This window comes from Zosterops lateralis, assembly GCF_965231275.1.
Source record: "Zosterops lateralis genome assembly, chromosome: 3".
NCBI lineage: Eukaryota > Metazoa > Chordata > Aves > Passeriformes > Zosteropidae > Zosterops > Zosterops lateralis.
This window is the reverse complement of record NC_139764.1, coordinates 106,760,461-106,779,605: the sequence shown is the minus strand read 5'-3', so window position 1 is coordinate 106,779,605 and position 19,145 is coordinate 106,760,461. Positions and strand designations below refer to the sequence as shown.

The window sequence follows — 19,145 nt, the reverse complement described above, 5'->3', positions numbered from 1 at the left end:
AGCAAAGAAAATTTAATTGTACCACTTTCTATATAAACCTGAATGGCACTGTAGCACAGGAAGTTTATAGCACTGGAAAGCATTTAAAGGCATAGTTTCCAGAGATTTGCTTTCTGAGGACAGTGAATAGATATTTGCCCAATTGACTTTCATTTCAAACACTATGAGAGATGCTGAAGCAAACCAGTTTTATATCCCTGGGAATGGAGAGTATATCCCTAGTCTGAAGTCTCACTACTTTTTAGAATACAAGTTGCTCCAATGAAGGAATTTTCTATTTAGAACAAAACCAGGAAAACCCAAACCCATCTTTCACTTAACCACACAAAAGAAGTACAATCCCAACAACCATCTTTTGGCACTGGTAGCACAGAGGAGTCAGGACTCACTGAAGACCCTGGGATATGTCTTATCTGGAGATTTCAGTTCCATTCACAAACCCACATGCTTAGTAAACACAGTACAAAATATTAAGTCTTTATGTTGTTTTCTCTTTTAGCAAAACACAGAAGAGTTGGCTACAAATTTTATGCCTCAAGTACATGAATAGCAAAATAAAAGATTTGGATGGAAATGGAGCAAAGTGGAGAGAAAAACTTCAGTTTTCAAGTAAAGATTTTCAACATCTTTGAAACTTGACCACATGCACTTAGTGTCTCCATCAGCTGGGCAGTTCAGGACAGAGGCAGATAAGTAGTACAAAAACAACTGTGTCCCTCTAAATTCCTACTCCTGCCTTTTGGTGACAGCCAAAAAAGCTGAAGTTTCTGTATGACAAAGCTACAAGTGGGTCTCTGTGCTAATGAGCTAGGTAGTTTAACATCACCTGATCTGCAAGACACCCGTAGCAGCCCAAAAGAAGCAGCAACCACTTCAACCATTGATAAAAAAAATTCCTTCAGAGCTTACTTGGAGGCACTTCATATGCAGTATGCACCAGACTACCTCGTGTATCTTCTCACACATGCATCTACCACCATGTGAAGACTTGACAGAACATTATTACACTGCAGATCTTGTGATAAAAGTTAGATCCTGAAGATTTTCAAGTTAGAGTTTAAATGTGAGCTTGCCTGCAGTAGTGGTTGTCCAAGTTACTGTGAGAAGAATGCAAACTGCAGCAGTTTACACTACAATGTAAGTGAAATGTTTCACTTCAGTCCAAAGTGCAAAAATAAATATTATTTTTCCTTAAAAGGTGCTATCAGTAGTTAAGTCTGAGAGAACTGTTCCACCTAGACCCACTTATTAAATAACTAAGGAGCTTTTTACTTAAGGAAATTCTAAGGATGATCTGCTGTACAGTTACCTCTGCTACATGTTACAGCCAGGCTCTGACCACCCAATTCAGCTGAAAATACCTCTAGTATAGCAGACAACAGCACAGCACCCATTCTGCTCTCTAAGAGCACAGTGCATGAGGATGTGAGGGCATCCACATATTGCTGGTTAAGTTTTTGGTTTTGCCTAGTTCACCCTGCAGATAATTTTTGGTCAGTTAAAAGCGCTAATTTGATCTTGTACTATTGATAGCATTTTTTTGCTCATTCTTGAGTTGTCCATTAGGTGTAGCAGCAGTTTTGTAGTCGTTGTCAGGTGCTTTTATAACTAAGAGTCTGAATGGTTCAGTCGTTTTCCGAAGTCTCTGAACAACAACAGCATTTTGCAACTTTGCTTCCTCAAGCGTGAGTGTCTCGTCCTGCAGCTCTCGGAAAGGCAGGGAGGTTGTCAGAGTGAAGGGAACACTTCCCTCAGATCCTTGATACTTTGTTATGAAGTCTCTGACGTGGCTGATTCTGAGAAGAGAACAAGAAAACTCAGCATTAGAGTTTCGGCACTGCAATCCTCACACATGTGTGCAACACACACCCACCATGGGAGAGGAATGAAACAACCATTCATGGAATGCCTGACAGCAGAGAACTGGAGCAATATAGATGAGGTTGGTATCCTGAAATGCCTGATCCACTTGAGAGGCAAGGACCAAGTTCTGCATGCTCCAAGAGTACTCCCAAGGGGACAAGGATGAGTATCTTATTCTGAGAACTCAAATGCACCATTGTGGCTCAGATGGTAGTTACACAAACTTACCATTTCCTAACCAGCTGGTGGAGCTCTTACCTGAGGGTTCTATAGCCAAGGAATAGACTAAAGATGCTTCCAGTGTGTGGTTCACGTAGTGGAACCATAATAAAAATAAAGAAAAAGGGTTTGCAAAAACTATTTGGACAGCTGATACACTGACTAGGTCTAAGTGTAGTCCCATCCTCCCAAAGCAGGGACACAGTAAATTTGTCACAGATTCAATCTGGCTGTGAAGAGCCTTGCAACTACTGAGCAAGACAGAAGTTTTGCTGTGAAAGAATATGGAATGACTAATTTGATTAGAAAATAAAGATGAGAAGACACATCTGTATGAATAAAATTAACACAGTGTCAACGTCTATTCTCTGCTCCTGAGGCCAACTGGTAGACTGGCTGCTGACAAAATCCTAAATCCATCCTTCCTCTCCCCCATGCACAGAGTCTCCCACGAGCTCTTTGCTTCAGGGTGAAGAAGTTCCTTTCCAGGCTCCATACCTGATGCTCCAGGGCCACACAAATGTAGTAAAGTGCTGAAGAAGGGACACAACTTGACCCAGGACACAGTTCTGTGGGTTATTCCTAGAGCTCTGCTCTCCCTGTTGCTGCACTCTCATGTCTCAATTCCCCACACTGCAACACTACAATGTTTCCTTGTGCTTCTGCTCCAATCTTTCACCAGTAATCAACCCATACCTAAGACAGCAGTTACTGTGGCACCTACAGTCTACCTGCAAAAAGCTAAAAGTCACTAATTTACCCACACCCTGGGTAATATGCCACACATGTGCAACATGCTATTAATCTATACCTTAGTTAACAAACAGCTGAGTGTCTTGTGCACTGAAAGGAGTGCTGTGTGTGCAGTAAGGATATGTACTCTAAAAGGATTTCTCTCTAGTTCTTATCAGGTTATACACAAGTACTGTGTACAGCACAAACGTGCTGGTCTTGTGGTGAGAGGCTATGTTATGACAGAATATTTATTGCACAGTACTTCAAAAAGAGAATTACACCAGTAAAGCTGTCATTCTGCTTATCTCAGATGTTTTTCCCTCTCAAAAGCACTTAGCAGCTGTACAAACTGCTATTTACTATGAAGACAAAAAGCTTCTAAATATACTTAAGTGTGTGGGACCTGGAATAATTGAGATATGAAGCCCTTCAATGAAGTATTTATAATTAAAATAGCAATTTACCCTTCAGCAGTACATCACAACAGTGTTTCAGTTCATATCTCAGGCCACTAACAGTAATAAATTAGTACAAGTCAAAGAAAACACTACAGTCATTAACCTTCAACAAGCTGAGCATTCCTTCTGACCAGCCACAGACATTCACAGTTTATCTTGACAGCAGCCTGGGTTGAATTAAATCTGTGATACCTTTAAATTGCTTCACAGAGAAGCACGGGCAGCATATCCTTTTCACAAGACATGACTGTATAGTACTGCAATAATTTCTCAAATTCGGATTTGAGAAAGGTCTCTACAGACAGTAGCTTGACAATTTAATGGTGAAGTGTTAATCTCACTTCCTCAAAGCTCCTGCATACATGTGCTATGCTGACACCTTCTGACATTATCCTTATTTCTAAGCCTCTTTGGGAACTAGAAATTTTATTAATTAAGAATTAAACACACTGTGTGCATTCTATTCTGTCCATGTTGACATGCAAGGGATGAATTCCCTGCCCAGTGCACTGACTGCAGCCCTCCAAAGAGGTTTCTCTGGCTTAACTCTAAATCTCTTTTTCCAGCTCCCACCTGTGGTGCTGCCTATGCCCAATGACCAGCAGGCTTGCAGGCTTTTTACTGAGCCATTTATTCCAGATGTAGTAGTTTTGTGAGAGATCTATCATGTTAAAAGCTATTTCTTCTAGTAATGAGCAATATGTACACCTTAACTTTCTCTAACCTACAAAGAACTCCTACAATTTCCTCAGATTTTTCCCTACACTCAGTTATGACCTAACTCTTAACAGTTCACATTTCTCTTATGCTCTTGTCAGCGAAAAGATTTCTCAAAATTTCAAAGGTTTTCCAGATACAACTGAAGAGCAGTCCAATGCTAAGTGAACTAAGGAAGTAATTAGTCATTAAAGACTTAAACCTACAAGCATTAAGACAAATAGTTCAGATGCAAATAGATATGACAGTGGTATAATAAATCTTACCTGTGAGAAACATTGAATTTCTGAATTATCCTTTCCCCATCAGCTAACCAGATCTGGACATTGGTGATAGGCTCTAAATCATTCAAGGGTACTAAAGGCAGGTGTCTTTTGTCATCAGGTCCTGGATGATCATCTCTCACTTTAGAGATTATCTTTGGAGTAGCACTGAAAAGAAAAGCCACAGGAAGTTATGGTTTCTGTGAACACATGCAAGCTCCAACTTCCCTCCAGACCTTCTGGAGCTTTCTGCCCCATAGCAGAGTGCACTGATGACTTTTTATTTTAACAAATATAGGTACACTGGTATAAATACCAGCTTTTTTCTTTCTTCCCTATTTTTTCCCTACATGAATGCCATTATTTTCTCTTAAAGACTAAAACATACTCAAGAATTTCAGTTTGCTTGTGTTTAACACTTTTATAAGATGGAAAGGAACTTTAAATATCAGAGGATTAAAGATGAATATACAAGAGACAAAACTGTCTGAAGATTCTTCATGCATTTTTGTACTCTAATCACACAGGTGAAACTTTAAGGGGGTTGAGTATTGAATTTGCATACTCAAAGTTAATTTTCAGCATAATGTGATTACAGTAATTCAATTTAACTGAATGTTGTTAGCCTTGATTTAGACTCCAGCATCATCTATCTCAGCTTAGAAGAATTACTCATCTATCAGAAAAATTGACTTAATGTGAAAAATCCAGACTGATGCACACAGCGGTTGGATTTTTTTTTCTTTCCTAAGGCATTTTCAACAGCTGACCCAACCACAGGGACAAAGATTCATAAAATGACTTGACAGAATACATGGACCTCAGTCCAAGTGCATGGTCTTAAAAAACAAACAATAAAAAAATTGCTGGCAAAATTTTTTATTCTGAAGAAATGTCTAGAGCTTAATGCTTCTTTCATGACTAAGCTTGTTCAGCATGTAGAGTTTAGGTCCTCATTGGGCCTGATCCAATGGGCACATTCTCAGCTCCTGTGAGTATAACCAGATGTTTGCTTGCAGAACAATAGCAGTGATTTAAGGAGTTACCATCTCTCCTCTGAGCTCAGCTGTGGTCACAGACTACATGAGCACTACATGGCAGTTTGCAGAAAAGCTCTTTTCGCACAGAAAATTAGTGAGTTACAGTTTCTTGAGAGAGAAGTGAGTAAGTGATGTCCATAGAGTAACAGTCTTAACTATAGTGCACACCTGCTTTGCAGACAGGTTTTTATGTTCTTTTACCTCTATTAGTTTATTCATAAGGCAGAAAAGTTCCAGCTAATTTATTATTAGTTAATGATTTAGTATGTTCAGGCTAATAAAGCTGGAGTCTTAAGTGCAAGTTTAGTCAGAGGTATTTCAAAAACTTTTATTGCCCAGTTAAGTGTTGCCCTAACTTCTAGGATATCAGCCAGTAGAGGCATTTTTTTGTATCTTCCACAGAAACTCAGCAAAAAGAATGAGAATCAAGAAATCTCATTTCCAATAAGAGATGTTCACTGTGACTGGAGACAGATAAGAGGTACATTTTACATTATACAGAAATCAGCTGGGGCACAAGGACTTGGCACCAACAAATTACAAGAGGCACATCTGTAAAATATCTGGCACTCCTAGTACAGGCGATGTACTAGCACCCACCTGCCTCAACAGCTTCTGTTCATGCTTGACCTCAATACAAAATAAAGCTTAATTGCCCTCCAGATCAGGAATAAAAGCTTGAGTACCAGCAAGATAATGTTCAACAGTTTTGCAAGCAGAGAAAAAAAAAAAATAAATTAAATTTCAAGTCATACTTCAGTCCAGCAATGCCCAGCTGTTGCTGTCTCCCTGTTTTAGTTGCTGGTTCGGACACTGCAGAGCTCATGTGAGTGAGCTGCCTCCAGCACAGCAGAGGCTGCAGAGGTGCTCAGCTGTGGTGTCTGGCTCAGGCTGGGCTGGGCTGCATCAGTCACAGCTGCAGCTCAGACAACTGTCCTGCATGGACACAGATTTTGGTTTCATTCCCAAACCAACTTCCCTCACAGGTACATCTCCATATGCAGCAGGCACTGGAGGCAATTCTTTCAATAGAAAGTGTGTGCGAGACTGAAGCCAACACATTTAGTGAAGCTGTAAGAGAAAGTCAGAACATCTGTATTTACCAAGATTTAAGCACTTCTATACATAAAAAACTTCTCTTGCAGAACTGACAGATAAAGCCATCTAGTGGTGGGAGCTTTGACTAAAGCCAAACCCCAAGAATTTAAGTCTTATTAGCCTGAGATCGAAGCATTATAACTCCTTTTAAGGCTTATTCCTTTTATAAGATTATCAACAGAAGACGTAAACTAGAGATTGAAGAGACATTAGAGCATCCTGTCAATTTTCTGACAAGAAAAAGCCCAGCAGTTAGGTGGTATCATGCCTTACCCTGACTGATGGTTAAGCAGCTTGACACACAATACTTTACCCTAATGAGGTTACAGAGCAAGCTTGCTTTGCTACAAGGGATTTCAGTCAATAGTTTAATTAACACGTTTCTGAGGCTGTCTCAAAGATGCATAGATTAGCTCAATTAAAAAGTGGGGTTGCAGATCTAGTCGTAATTCCCAAATGATGAAATTCAGCTGGAGAGTAATACATAAAACAGGGTATACCCATTAGTTACACAGGTTCATAAGGTACATTGAAAAATTTTGGCATGTCTTACTTATTTCTACTGTAGAACAAAAAGGCAGAAGACCAGGCTTGTCTGAACTGTATCAACATATATGTTATTTCTAGATCCTCCAACAAAAGTCTTGAGAACTAGTCAATAGACCAATTCATAATGGTTCATCCATTACAAAATCCCTCCATTGGGAACACTGACAAAGTACACAGTATTAATTTTATAAGTTTATTTGCTAAACAGAGGTTTATTTGCTAAACAGAGGCTATAAGCTGAAGTAAACTCTTCAGTCATTTGTCTCTCTCATGTCTGACTAATCACACAAATGCAATTGTGGAAAAGGAGTTCTATGGCTTAAAACTTGTTCCAGGTCTCAGTCAGTTCTGTTGCTGCCCCACAAAGCTTTTCTGCTGCAAGTGTGGTGTATTCATGCAATGGACATTTATCAACAGCAGGAAGTGAGCACTACTTTGTGGAGTAGGAGCACTTATGGCTCATGTTTCCAACATCAGCAAAAATATTTACTTGTCTTTGAGGACAAGTCTTTGATAGCGTAGCACAGAACAGACAAACAAGAGTAGGAAAAAAATACAAAATGCTGAGCAAGTTGTAGAATGTCTCAGTGTACAAGACCAGTCAACTGAAATTCACAGATTAGCACGTTTCTGAAACCTAACTTGCCTACTGGGAAGCAAGATCATTACTTGCTGTAGGCATGGCAGAGCACAAGTGACTGAACAACCTGGCATTTAGCACTGGTTAGCAGCAGAAACCCAGCACTGAAGATCTTTCTGATTTTGTTATAAACAGCTCTACTTGTAGATAAAATAAGGTTAAGTTCTTGACCCCTGTTTGCTCAGGATTTCTGTGCCACCAGAAGCAAGCCTTGCAGCATCTCACCCATCTCTCAAGGGAAGGTTTTCCCCATTGTATCCACTCAAGCATGGAGCAACTGAATGGACTGTACTGCAGAAATAGATGAATCTCATAAAACAGATACTTGCTTCTCTAAATCAGCCTGGAACCACTCACCCTTTCACCTTCATCAGTCTTTTGCTCTGCACATTACCTTCTTCCCTTGCCTCAGCTGTTCCAGCCCAGGTCAGGCTTTCCCTCAGCACAAGATCTGGATCTTAGCAGTCAAACCCTTCACACTTAATTGAAACAAGCTGTTCACCTAAGGCTGCACCACAGCTGAGGAACCCCATCGTGCAGGTCATTCAGCAGTGCCACCTGTGATACCTCCTGTAGGCCCCTGGTCACTGAACATGTCCTGTTCCCTAGGCCAAACCCTGCTTTTATAGGCACACAAGTCTTGCATGACAGGGATATGTCAAGCAGATAATGTGGCTGGGGGTAAGCAAAAGTCACAGGGATCAAATAAATGAACTCTTGGCCTGTTGCTCCATAACAGCCTTCCAAAATACAATAATTGTTTGGTTGTAAATCAAGTCCAGTTTTAGCATTGGCATGAGTGGCTGACACTCTCCAGCTACAAAAGAGACATGGATCACTCTAGAATGCTAAAATGCCTTACTGCAATACATGTATGATTAATTACTGAACGATTTTAAGAGAATGCAAAATAACCTCTTCCTTCTTCAGTTTTCTTTATGGGATTGTCATACTCCTCCCTCTTCTCAAACTATTCCTTATACAGCTTAAAAAGAGATTCTTTTCTCTAAAATCACAGAATAGAAGAGTGACAGCATTTCAGCTGGAAACAGTTCTGCTAATATTGAGATCTTGAACAAAGAAAGCCAAGAGCTTCCTGCCTGTATCAACACAGCAACATGTCCAGTGGATTGTGGGAGCCAATTATCCCCCATGCTTCATGAGAGACACCAGGATGCCTGCAGGATGGAACACTCACTGTCAGCTGATGCTGGAGGAGAGCAGCTTTTTCAGCCTGTGGAGGACATGGTGGTGGTTGTGGGGCACCTAGAAACAGCCTGACAGGGTCTGCAGGAGGGAGTGATGCTCGTTATGGTGGACAGAAATTCCAATGAGAGGCATTCAGATTGGATATAAGGAAAAGATTCTTTCCCATAAGGACAGTCCAGCACTCAAGAAGGCTGCACAGTCTCTGCTCTTATGGGATTTCAAGACACAATTGGATAAAAGCCTGAGTAACCTCATTTGTCCTCACAGATGACACTGCTTTGAGCAAGAGCTTAGATTAGAAAACTCCAGAGATTGCTTCCCACCTGAATTCTGATCCTTAACCATAGGTACAGTTCCTCTCAGCTACTCAATCATAGATCACATCAGCCTACTCACCTTCCTAATCTGTAACCATGTCCAGAAAAGGGATGAAACATTGGCTTTTTCGATGACAAATACACCTTATCTTTTTTATCTTCCACTTTCACTTCTATTTCCTCCTTATCAAAAACTTTTTGCAGCTCAAAAGGCAGTTCCCTTAAGAAAAAGAAAAACAGGTAAAAAAAAAAGAGTACTATACTGTTTTCAGTATATAAAATAGACCAATGATTCATACTTGTTCAACATTTGGCCTTTCAAAGATGATGCTTTTAAAAAAAACCTTCACAAGTATTTACTAGGAGTTAGGTTAAGTGCATGGCATACAAATAACTTCAAGTTCCTGAACTGCAAATTAACTAAAAAGTATATAATAAAAAAAACCCCCTATTATGCAAGTTGTTGAATGATGTTCAAATTTACTCAGCAGTTACCACTCTAAACAGATAATGTGTAGGAAGTTCAGTGTTGCCATACACTGCTGGAAAGGGTTCAATTATTTTATCCCCATAGTAAAACGAAAAGAAAAAGGCTTTTAAAGAGCAAGAACTGAGTTTAGACACAATGTATTTAATGACAAACACAGATCTCAGCTTCTAAAAATTATATCATCAGTAACAGCTCCACTCTTTAGTGCAGTAACATCACCTTGGTAATGCTTTAATTGCGTGAAGCAGAACACAACAATGCCTTTGTCTCTGAGCTCTGATGCAGACAGGACAATTTCGGGTGGTAGGGCTCAGCTGGCACAGGGGCTGCACTAAATGCTTCTCTACCATCAATGATTATGCAGAAACCATCTCATAATTAGCATCTTCACAAGCGAACAGTGGAATAAAAGTGGCAAACTTTTGATGAATGCACACAAAAGGCTTTAAACAGTGCAGTTAATTGCTGTTACAACTAACACAGGTGACAGCCATACAGGAGAAGTACTGTAAAATTAGTATTTTTGATGGCCTAGCAAAATATGGAAAAGAAAAATATAATAACTTAGTAATTTCACATGCTTGATAAGGAGGTATTAAATTACATTATCCATAAAATTATATTCTCTTCTCCAATTTGTATGGGGTGAGGAAACAGACTAAAAATTGAAGGCTCAAAGTAACACTGGTTAGTATGGTCAAACTCCTTTTTTAAAGCAACAACTGCAAACAATAGCAGAAATCAGGACAGCACGTTAAGTTTTAATACAGGGAAGAATGTAAGATGGCTATTAACACGGGAATTTACATAAGATTGTTATATATACACAACACCGAGTTTGTACTTGGAAAAATGTCAGAAATTTAAGACTGATCAGAGTTGCTTGATCCTACATAGAACATCTGTGCCCATTTAAGGCTTTTCATCAACAAAAAGAAAACAAAGACCATAAAACCAGAAATGCTCAACCCCTTGTGCATTGAGTTCATTAGTCAAAACACCATTTGATCTGTAGCTCTTATTGGGCACTGATTTATTCTTTATTTCATTGTGCACCTGCTGTGCCCCCTGCCAACAGTGGCTTTTATCTATTCATCAGCAACTGTACAAGTCCTGCCACGGAGAGCTGTGTTAAACCTGTTGATGTTCCAACAGCCATTAGCACTGCAGGAATGAGAGCGGCAGGGCCTGCGCTCCTACAGGGACACTGCAGTGCAGCAAAGCCACGTAAAAAATTTAGAGCATAAGCTAAGTGCTACCCAAAGCACATTAAGTCAGGCTGGATAAGAGCACAAAACTCGCTTACCCCTTTTTAATGGACTCCAAGAACTGCTGGTTTGCAACATCGGTGTAGCTTCGAAGTTCGCTGTCATTTACTGTAAACCCATTTTTCCAAAGTTTAATGATTACATCAACCTACAAAGTAAGAACAATTCTCATTATAACGCTGATGAAATAGAAACTTGGTATACCCACATACCCTGTGATTATAAATCATCCACTTCATGGACTAAAAATACTGAGAGCAGGCTCACTGTAATCTGACTTGGCCCATTGCCAAGAGGCACAGCAACTGCAAGGGGTAAGTGACATTTCTAAGTATCTTGTGTCAATCAGAGTTAAAAACAAACCTTCCCCCAATCATTTTGGCTTCCTAAGTCAAGAACCCTCCTTCAATTCAGCAGAGGGAAAAAAAAAAAAAAAAAAAAAAAAAAAAAAAAAAAAAAAAAAAAAAGAGCTGGACTATCCCAGCCAGCTGCAACTCTTCAAGAGCTAATTTGAGAGCAAACATGCCTGGTGTTGGAACACCAACTGCCAGAATAGTCCAGCTGGGGATTTATTAGGGTAAAGACTTGTTACAATCATTCAGGAGGATTTTCTCAAAGTAAAGGCATTGAGATGATGCATGCAGAAGCCCTTCACTCAGGAAATGAAGCAAGTATCAGAAAAATTACTTTCAGACAGTCATATACTTAGGTTACCCTGGAATTCCTGGGTGTATTCAAAACCTTGTTGACTGGGGGAATGAAAAAATAAATTCAGTAATTCCTTAACTTTGCCAGAAATCATCCACTACTCCAACTTGTAACCTTTGCAATGTTTACTGAAATCTCTCCAACTGTAAGATGAATATTTGGATTGTATTTTCATATTAATGCATCATGCCATTTAAGGAAGCATTTGGTTATCAAGGTCTGATCCCTGTAATAACATTGTCTCAACAGATACTTGGCCACAGATGAAGCCACAAATGCAGAATCCACCTCAGATGAAAATTAGTTTAAATGAGGCTTAATAGTACCTGATAAGTTTTAAGTTTGGGGGTTTTTGGTTTGGTTTTTTTTTTGTTTTTTTTTTTTTCAGTTTGACTTGTTAGGTGATTGCTACATAAATAAACAGCACATGCAAACTGCTGACTAGAATTCCTTGTCTTTCGGTTGGGTAATCTGTCAAAAGAAGTAGACAGCACTCAACAACATTAGATTCCATCAAAAACTCTTGTGTCTCATGGCACCAATGCATATGGAAAGAGTTCTAATTATGGGAAGGTTCCTCTACAGTGAGCCAGTATGCAAATTTAACATGGACTAATTATTCTACGTCAACTTCCCATTTAAGCATTGACACAACTAATGCCACGGAACACTATTTCAGGACTGCAATTTAAGATATTGCTCCTGACATTTCATTTCTTCCAGGGTCAGTTAAGGATCCATGAATATAATTTCTAACAATGCCCACTCCAAATTTCTTCTTGTCATCTTTGTTCTACATGGCCTTTTCTCCCTCCTCTTACCAGTCTTTGATGAGTAACAGAAAAACACAAAAAGGACAGAATCACTGAAATACAAACCCACACTGAACATCCCACTGCAACCATAATTATAATGAATAAGACCAAATGAAAAATATTTGGGCTATGCCTCTGCATAAAAAGGCTGCAGCTCCTTAAATAACTTCTTATGTAACAGTACTTGTCATTCCTTGAACTCCTGCTCATCTCACTCTCCTTACTAATAAAGCAGAAGTGCATTAGCCAATGCCAGGATCAGTTCTAGAATGACTCTAAACCGACCATAAAGCAGTAAAGAGCCAAAAGCCCAGCAGCAAAGGCCTGGCTGACTGGGAGATGGGAGGCTGTTCCTACAGCTCTCTGAATTCCATGTGCATTTTTTAACTTATGTACTGGAAAAGACTGATGGACTTCTGGTATCTGTTTTCCAGAATGCTCCTGGAGTGCTGTTATAACAAACATGAGTATTTTTTTCATCACTGCCTACCTGGTTCTTGACTGTAGTTGGGGGCACACACATAGCACCAACCTTCTGAGCCTCTTCAAACAGGTTATCTACAAAGTAGTCACAGTTTTGTTCTATACCATTCAAAATCTGATCATCAGTTCCTGATTTACACACCCTGCAGAATAAAGAAGCAAAAAACACTCCTCAAAGGACACATTAGAGGACAAGTAGATACCTCAGAAGCTCAGTACCAGGAAGTATAGAAGGCACACTCCCCTGCACCCAGCTTACTCAGCTTTTTGCGTACAAAACATCAGGTTAACTTCGCATCAAGCCTTTTCTATAAGCTTCTTACCAATCTCTGACTGCTACTATTTGCATTTCAAAAGCACAAGCTAAAGAACATCAGAAAAGATGAACCAATCCATGCAAAGCTTCCAAACTCGGTATCAGAGCAAGGAATGCAAGTCAGATGATTCATACTTCTAACCATCATACACCTAGCTGCACACCAATGAAGGGGTTTCCTTAAAGTAATTCTGTGATACAAGCTTGGGTTCCTCTGCCATAAGTTTTAAAAAATACAAGAAAATTGCCTTATGATTTACTCTTCCACCCCAACTTGAACCTCCCCATTCCTAGCACCATCCCAGAACCACCATTACTGTTTTGGAAAGTGCATTAGGGAAACTCAAGTGACTCGACACCACTGGAGCAGACTGAAGAAATACAATAGAAGCCTTCAACACTGTGGAGACTGCCAGGGTATTAAAAAAGATGCATCAACCACATCTTTTTTTAGAACGTTGTACATGTGACAGCCGTTCCTGTTAGATTTTCACCAATCAAAATGCAGAAATATGCAACCTGAATGATTATCTCTGTATATGTTCTTTGCATAGTAAGAAGATTATGCAGCTTTTCATAAACATTGCCGGAGTTGCTCCTACGGGAGATTCAGAAAAGTCTATTTTAAGCAATTCAGAAAATAAAAATCCCAGCTCTTGAAAAAAAATATCCAATTTTACATAAAACTCTGCATTGAATCCAACAGCAGCAATACTTACTGGAATGGTAATTAGATATTGCAATTTGCATAAAATGGAATAGTTCGCAGTGCACCTATGCAACACTAAGACTCCCTGGAGATAAACATCTTAAACAAAAGTAAACCTCAACAACTTTAAAGAAAAAATTTCAAAAGTATGCTGCTCCCATTTTAGTTTTCTAATAGAACAAAAGAAACTTGAAGCATTAATGCAGGTATTCACTGTGCTTTACCTCAGACACAGAACTGGAAAAGCAAACACCTCCGTATCAGATGCAGAGCTGCACAGTGAGTTAGCAGTTTGAAAGGCTGCATTGCTATTTAAATAAAAATATTTACACAGCTTCTTGCACCTAGGAAACATTTCAGGTATATGAAAAGTCTTTCAGCAAAAGAACAGGATTTTTTTGAAACTTCCAGTATATGTGGAGCAGATGAATACAGTAAAAACATTGTATTTTAGAATTTAACATAAAGTTTGAAAAGTAATGACAGAACACAAACAGGAGTGGGAAAGGAAGACAAAAAATGGGGACAACTGGCACCTACCATTCTTTCTTTACAGTTTTGATATTGTCCATGTCTTTCATTCTGGTGCTTCCCCTAATTACAAAAAGAAAATGGTTTAAAACCAAACCAAAACAAAATACCTATCACACCTCCTTTTGTAGCGGAAGCGCTCTTTATATCTTTTCCTGTGTTGATAATACATTTAACCAGAAACCTCAATCTCCCCCCCACCAAGTCTCCAGATGGTTCTTTGTTTTCCTGCAGTTTCTAATTTAATGACACATGAACCACACATCTGTTCCAGACGTTCAGGAGCAAGGTTACTTTTACATAAACGTACAAAATACATTTCACAATAATAACAGTGTAATGTGAAAATACATGCCTATACTTCGGTAAAGAGAGGAAAAAAATACCACATTCCTTTCCTGAGTGCCAAGGTTTAAACCTCCCTAATTTTGCACAGCATTATGAGATGGTTGCAGAAAAACTGCACTGCCACTGCAGGCATTTGAGTGACCTTCACCTTAACTGTGCATTCCTTAAAGGGGCAAGATTTGTCAGGTTGCCCTTCCTACCTTACCTCAGGGCATTGTTGCAGCAACTCAGAAACTGTGAATTATCATATCTGGCCTACTGTCAGCTGGCATGAAAATCCTGGATTTGTAAGTACTAAATATGATACAGGATTAGTCTGCTGAGTCAAAAGAAGTGAAGAATCCCACACTGATCTCATTACAGTCACTTTTGAGTGCTCTGAAAAAAGTCACAGGAAGTCACTAAAAGCCAGAAACTCCCAAAACCACCCTTGAAAATAAAATCGCTCTAAAATTGGAACAACCCACAGGAAAACAGAAATTATAAGTTGTAAATGTGTTCAGAGAGTCATCCCTGACAACCACTGGTTACACAGAAGATGATCTGCTCCTGGCAGGTTCAGGATTAAGTTATGACATTGTGCGTGGCTTTCAGAGAGCATCAAACTACGCAGTGACAGTCATCACACTCCTGAATAAAGCAGTATGCACAGCATCACTAATACAAATTTTAAGCTATTTTGAGATTTAATTTAACAAGATGTGGAGTTTAGGGAAAAACAACATTCACTGCAGCACTAATCAAAAAAAAAAAAAAAGCCCCAACCCATCACATGCAGTACTAATTCATGTTCTTTGGGACTTTAATACTGGTATTCTTTCAACTTGGAAGTTAAAATCCATGTGAAACATGTTCTGTAGAAAAATATAAAAGCCTCCAAAAACTCTACAATGACCAACCTTAAATTTAACTGGTGCTATTACACATTAAGTCAAAACATATTTTGCACACCTTTGACATGTCACACAAGATGAGGTACAGCCCTTTTTTCCCCACTAATGTTCTGCCAGAGCCCTACATCTATCAGGCAAGCCTGTGCTGGCACATGATGACATTATATACATATCTTTTTTTTGCTTTTGGAACTCAGTACTGCACTTGGGAAAAAAAAGAACTCTCAGTATCAAGTGAGCAGAGTGAAACTGGAATGCTTAAAAAGTGTAATTTTTAAGAACTTCTCTCAAATTCAGTTCTAACACACTCTGGCATGTAGGGCTTTTTTTGCATTTAGCCCAAAGTAATTCTTTGTGGTTTGTGTTAATGTGCCTATCTTCTAATCTTTCACTCCAGTAGGCTACTCCCCAAAGCAACAAGAGCCACCTCCTGCCATCTGCTTTTGTTGATCCTCTGTGACTTGTCATCGGAGCTGTTAAAAAGAAACAGACACAATGAAGCAGCTCTTCAAATGAGCTCTTTGGCTACATTAGCCTGGCCTCAAATGTGCGTGAAGAGTATTCAAAACTGGTCAGCTGTGAAAGCTGCTGTTCCTTCTACAGTACAACAGCAATTACACTTCGAAGAAATGTTTGTGTTGATCTCTCTAGGTGAAGAATCATCCTATACAGCATATTGACATTTATTAAGGCCAAAAGGCATTAGGACACAGCGATCAGAAGGCACTGCAACACTTTAGCTCAGCGTGTCAACCCAACCAGCACAGTCCACCTCCTCTCACAAACTTATGACAGACATCCCTCGTTGCTGTTTAAAATGTTAAGGATTTTGGTACGTAATTTTTGCGTCAGTGGCAAAAAGTACCTCAGAACTGAACTACCACCTCCAGAAACTAAATTTAAAACACGGGAAGAAGCTGCAAATGTCAGCAGCCCACCACAGCTACATCCATTAACTGGTGTTAGGATACTCCTGGACATTCCCACACAGCCCCAGGGGCTTTACAGCCCCATGGAGATGGGCCGCTGACCCAGCAGCAGCCCTTCACAGCCAGGGCTTCCAAACGGGCAGCCCTCAACAGGAATATTTGTTTTGGCAAATAATTTTATGGTCAATACTTTTGAGCCCGCACTTCCAGTTATTTTAACACAAGAAAAGCAAAACTGAAACTATCTGTGAGGCTTTCCTTGCTGTGAAGGGCAGGAATACCCACAGAAGCACATGCAACCCCCTCCCCTGAAATCCTGCTAACCCCTTACTAACTTTGGCAGAACAAACCCTCCAGCTGAGAGCTGCTCACAGCACAGCACAGTCTGCCCCTGCCAGAAACTACAGCTGAAAATTGCACTGCACTGTGCCACAGAGAGATGGGAAGCTACAGAAAAAAGGCAAGTACAAATTAGTAGTGAGATGAGCATCGAACTTAATGGTCTGCATGTGACTGATGTGCCCAGGTACAAACCACAGCATTCAGGCTTCCTCTCCAGCTGGCTAAAGGAGCTGTGCACTCAGAAAGAAACTCGTCCCCAACCTCCATGTCCAGGTGTTAGAAAGATCAATTACTTGTCTGGAGAACTGCCTTGTTAAGGTTTAGGATTTGACAAGCTTCAACAATCTCAGACCTAAGGGGAGGTTAACAAAGCTCGGGAAGAAGGATGTACCACTGAGGGTGGACACAAAGTTCACAGGCCACAAGGACACTGGGCAGAACTTCCATGATAAGGAAGAAACTAATAAATCAAGCTCAGCAACTGTGCTGAAACCACTTCCAAGTGGGTAAAAGGTAATTCTGGCAGGGCATAATCGTGTCCAGTAACTCATGGACCACCAACTCAAGAAAACCACCTGCCCAAAAGAAGAGAAAGAGCATGCAGGCTGCTTAGCATGAAAAGGAGGGAAACAATTTAACCGATAAAAGACTGAATAATCATTAATAAGAGAACTACGTAAACTTGTAGCCAGAGAACACTAATGTCTATGTTTGCTAACATGTATAAATAGTGAGAAGTTTTGACAGTCTTCGTGCTACGTTTGTGGATTTACGACCCAGCCCTTCTTTCTGATTAGAACTGAAAATAAATCAAGTACCTTGTCTCTGTGTGTGGATTAGCCACATACACAGCAGGTCAAAGAACCTATTTTGTGACACCCCGCGGCCCCGACACCCGCGCTGACCGCCCCGAGGGCCAGGCCGGGCCCCCCCGCGCCTCCCGCCGCTCCCAACGCCCCGAGCGCGGCCCCCGCCCCGCCCCGCCCCGGCCCCGGCCCCGGCCCCGGCCAGGAGGTATTTTTAGGCGATGAGGCAATACCGCGGTACCGGAACGCCCGGGGAGCCCCGGGAGGGGTCAGGCCGGCCGCCCCGAGGGTCGCTCCTGCCGCGGGACGGGGCCGGTGCCGCAGGGCGGAGGCAGCGGGGAGGCTCAGCCCGCCCGCCCCAGGGACGGCCGCGGGCAAAGTCCGAGCGCCGCCAGGAGCCGAGGGAGCGCCGGCTCTGCGGAACGTGCTGCCCGTGCCCGGCCCGCCCCCGCAGTGAACTCGGCCGGCCTGTTCCCGCAGCGAACTCACCCGCCCGTCCCGCAGCGCCCGGCCCGGCCCCGCCGCGGAACTCCTGTGTCCCGCCGGGAGCGGCGCAGGCGCGGTGGCGCCGGGCGGGGCGGGCAGAGCGGGCGGAGCTCCGCCCCGGGACCGCGGGGGAGCGGGGGGTGTCCCTGGGGATACGCGCCCGCTGTGCGGGGGAAACGCGGCTTCCCCAGGGCTGCCCTGTCCTCTGGGTAGAGGTGAGGGCTGGGGTCTTGTGGCTCGGCGTGGCTCGGCTTTACCAGCCGGACCCCCCGCGCCGCTGCGGCGGTGCCCGGGCAGGACCCGGCGCGGCACAGCATAAAGAGATAAACATCCCTGCCCGGCCCAAGCCTGGGAAAACAGCTCTGTCCCGACTGCGGAACGCGGTCTGTGTGTCCGACAGCGGGGAATGGTGCCGTGTTTGGGTGCCCGCCCGGCCCCGGCGGAGCAGCCGCCCGCTGAGCCCTGTGGAGAGCGGGAGCGGCTCATTGTGCGGCGGGCGCTAATTGCCGGCGAGTGTTGACATGTGTGAAAAGGAGCTCAGCCCAGGCCTCGCACCGAGGACAAAAGAGCGGCGCGGTGTCTGGGAAGCAGAGCTCCCGAGGGTGACTCAGACGGGAAAATGCGGTGGGATCTTCGGGAGGGCAGGAGGATTAAGCCGCGCTCCCTGGGCTGTGCTGGGCCCTGGGGAAGCCGCTCTCTGCGGGACGGAGAGGTCCCGTGGTGCTGCCAGGAGCTCTCCAAGGCCAACCCCGCGGAGGAGCCGCCAGCCCGCAGAAACGCGCGGAGCAGAGTGAACGCATCTCTTGCACCTGCAGGCTGTTTAATAAGGGTTGGGTTTTTCTTCTCCCAATAATTAGCGATGCACTGTAAAACGTTTAGAACTAACCTAAACTGAACAGCCACAACTATCTAA

The 19,145-nt window shown here is 42.0% G+C and overlaps 1 protein-coding gene across 4 annotated transcripts; it reads right to left on the bottom strand.

Moving 5' to 3' along the window:
- Positions 1-470: 470 nt before the first annotated feature.
- Positions 471-18,305, bottom strand: UBXN2A (UBX domain protein 2A). 4 transcript variants are annotated; one of them, XM_083856815.1, is made up of 7 exons: positions 18,236-18,305; positions 14,438-14,491; positions 12,880-13,015; positions 10,905-11,014; positions 9,188-9,328; positions 4,259-4,423; positions 471-1,796 (listed from the first exon to the last, which is right to left on the bottom strand). In XM_083856815.1, the coding sequence occupies exons 2-7, from the start codon at positions 14,476-14,478 to the stop codon at positions 1,508-1,510; spliced, it is 882 nt and encodes a 293-aa protein (XP_083712941.1). In that variant the 5' UTR covers positions 14,479-14,491; positions 18,236-18,305; the 3' UTR covers positions 471-1,507. The 4 variants fall into 4 exon arrangements, with proteins under 4 accessions (XP_083712941.1, XP_083712943.1, XP_083712942.1 ...); XM_083856817.1 differs by lacking the exon at positions 18,236-18,305 and adding an exon at positions 17,980-18,063; XM_083856816.1 differs by lacking the exon at positions 18,236-18,305 and adding an exon at positions 17,759-17,851.
- Between the last annotated feature and the right edge of the window lie 840 nt (positions 18,306-19,145).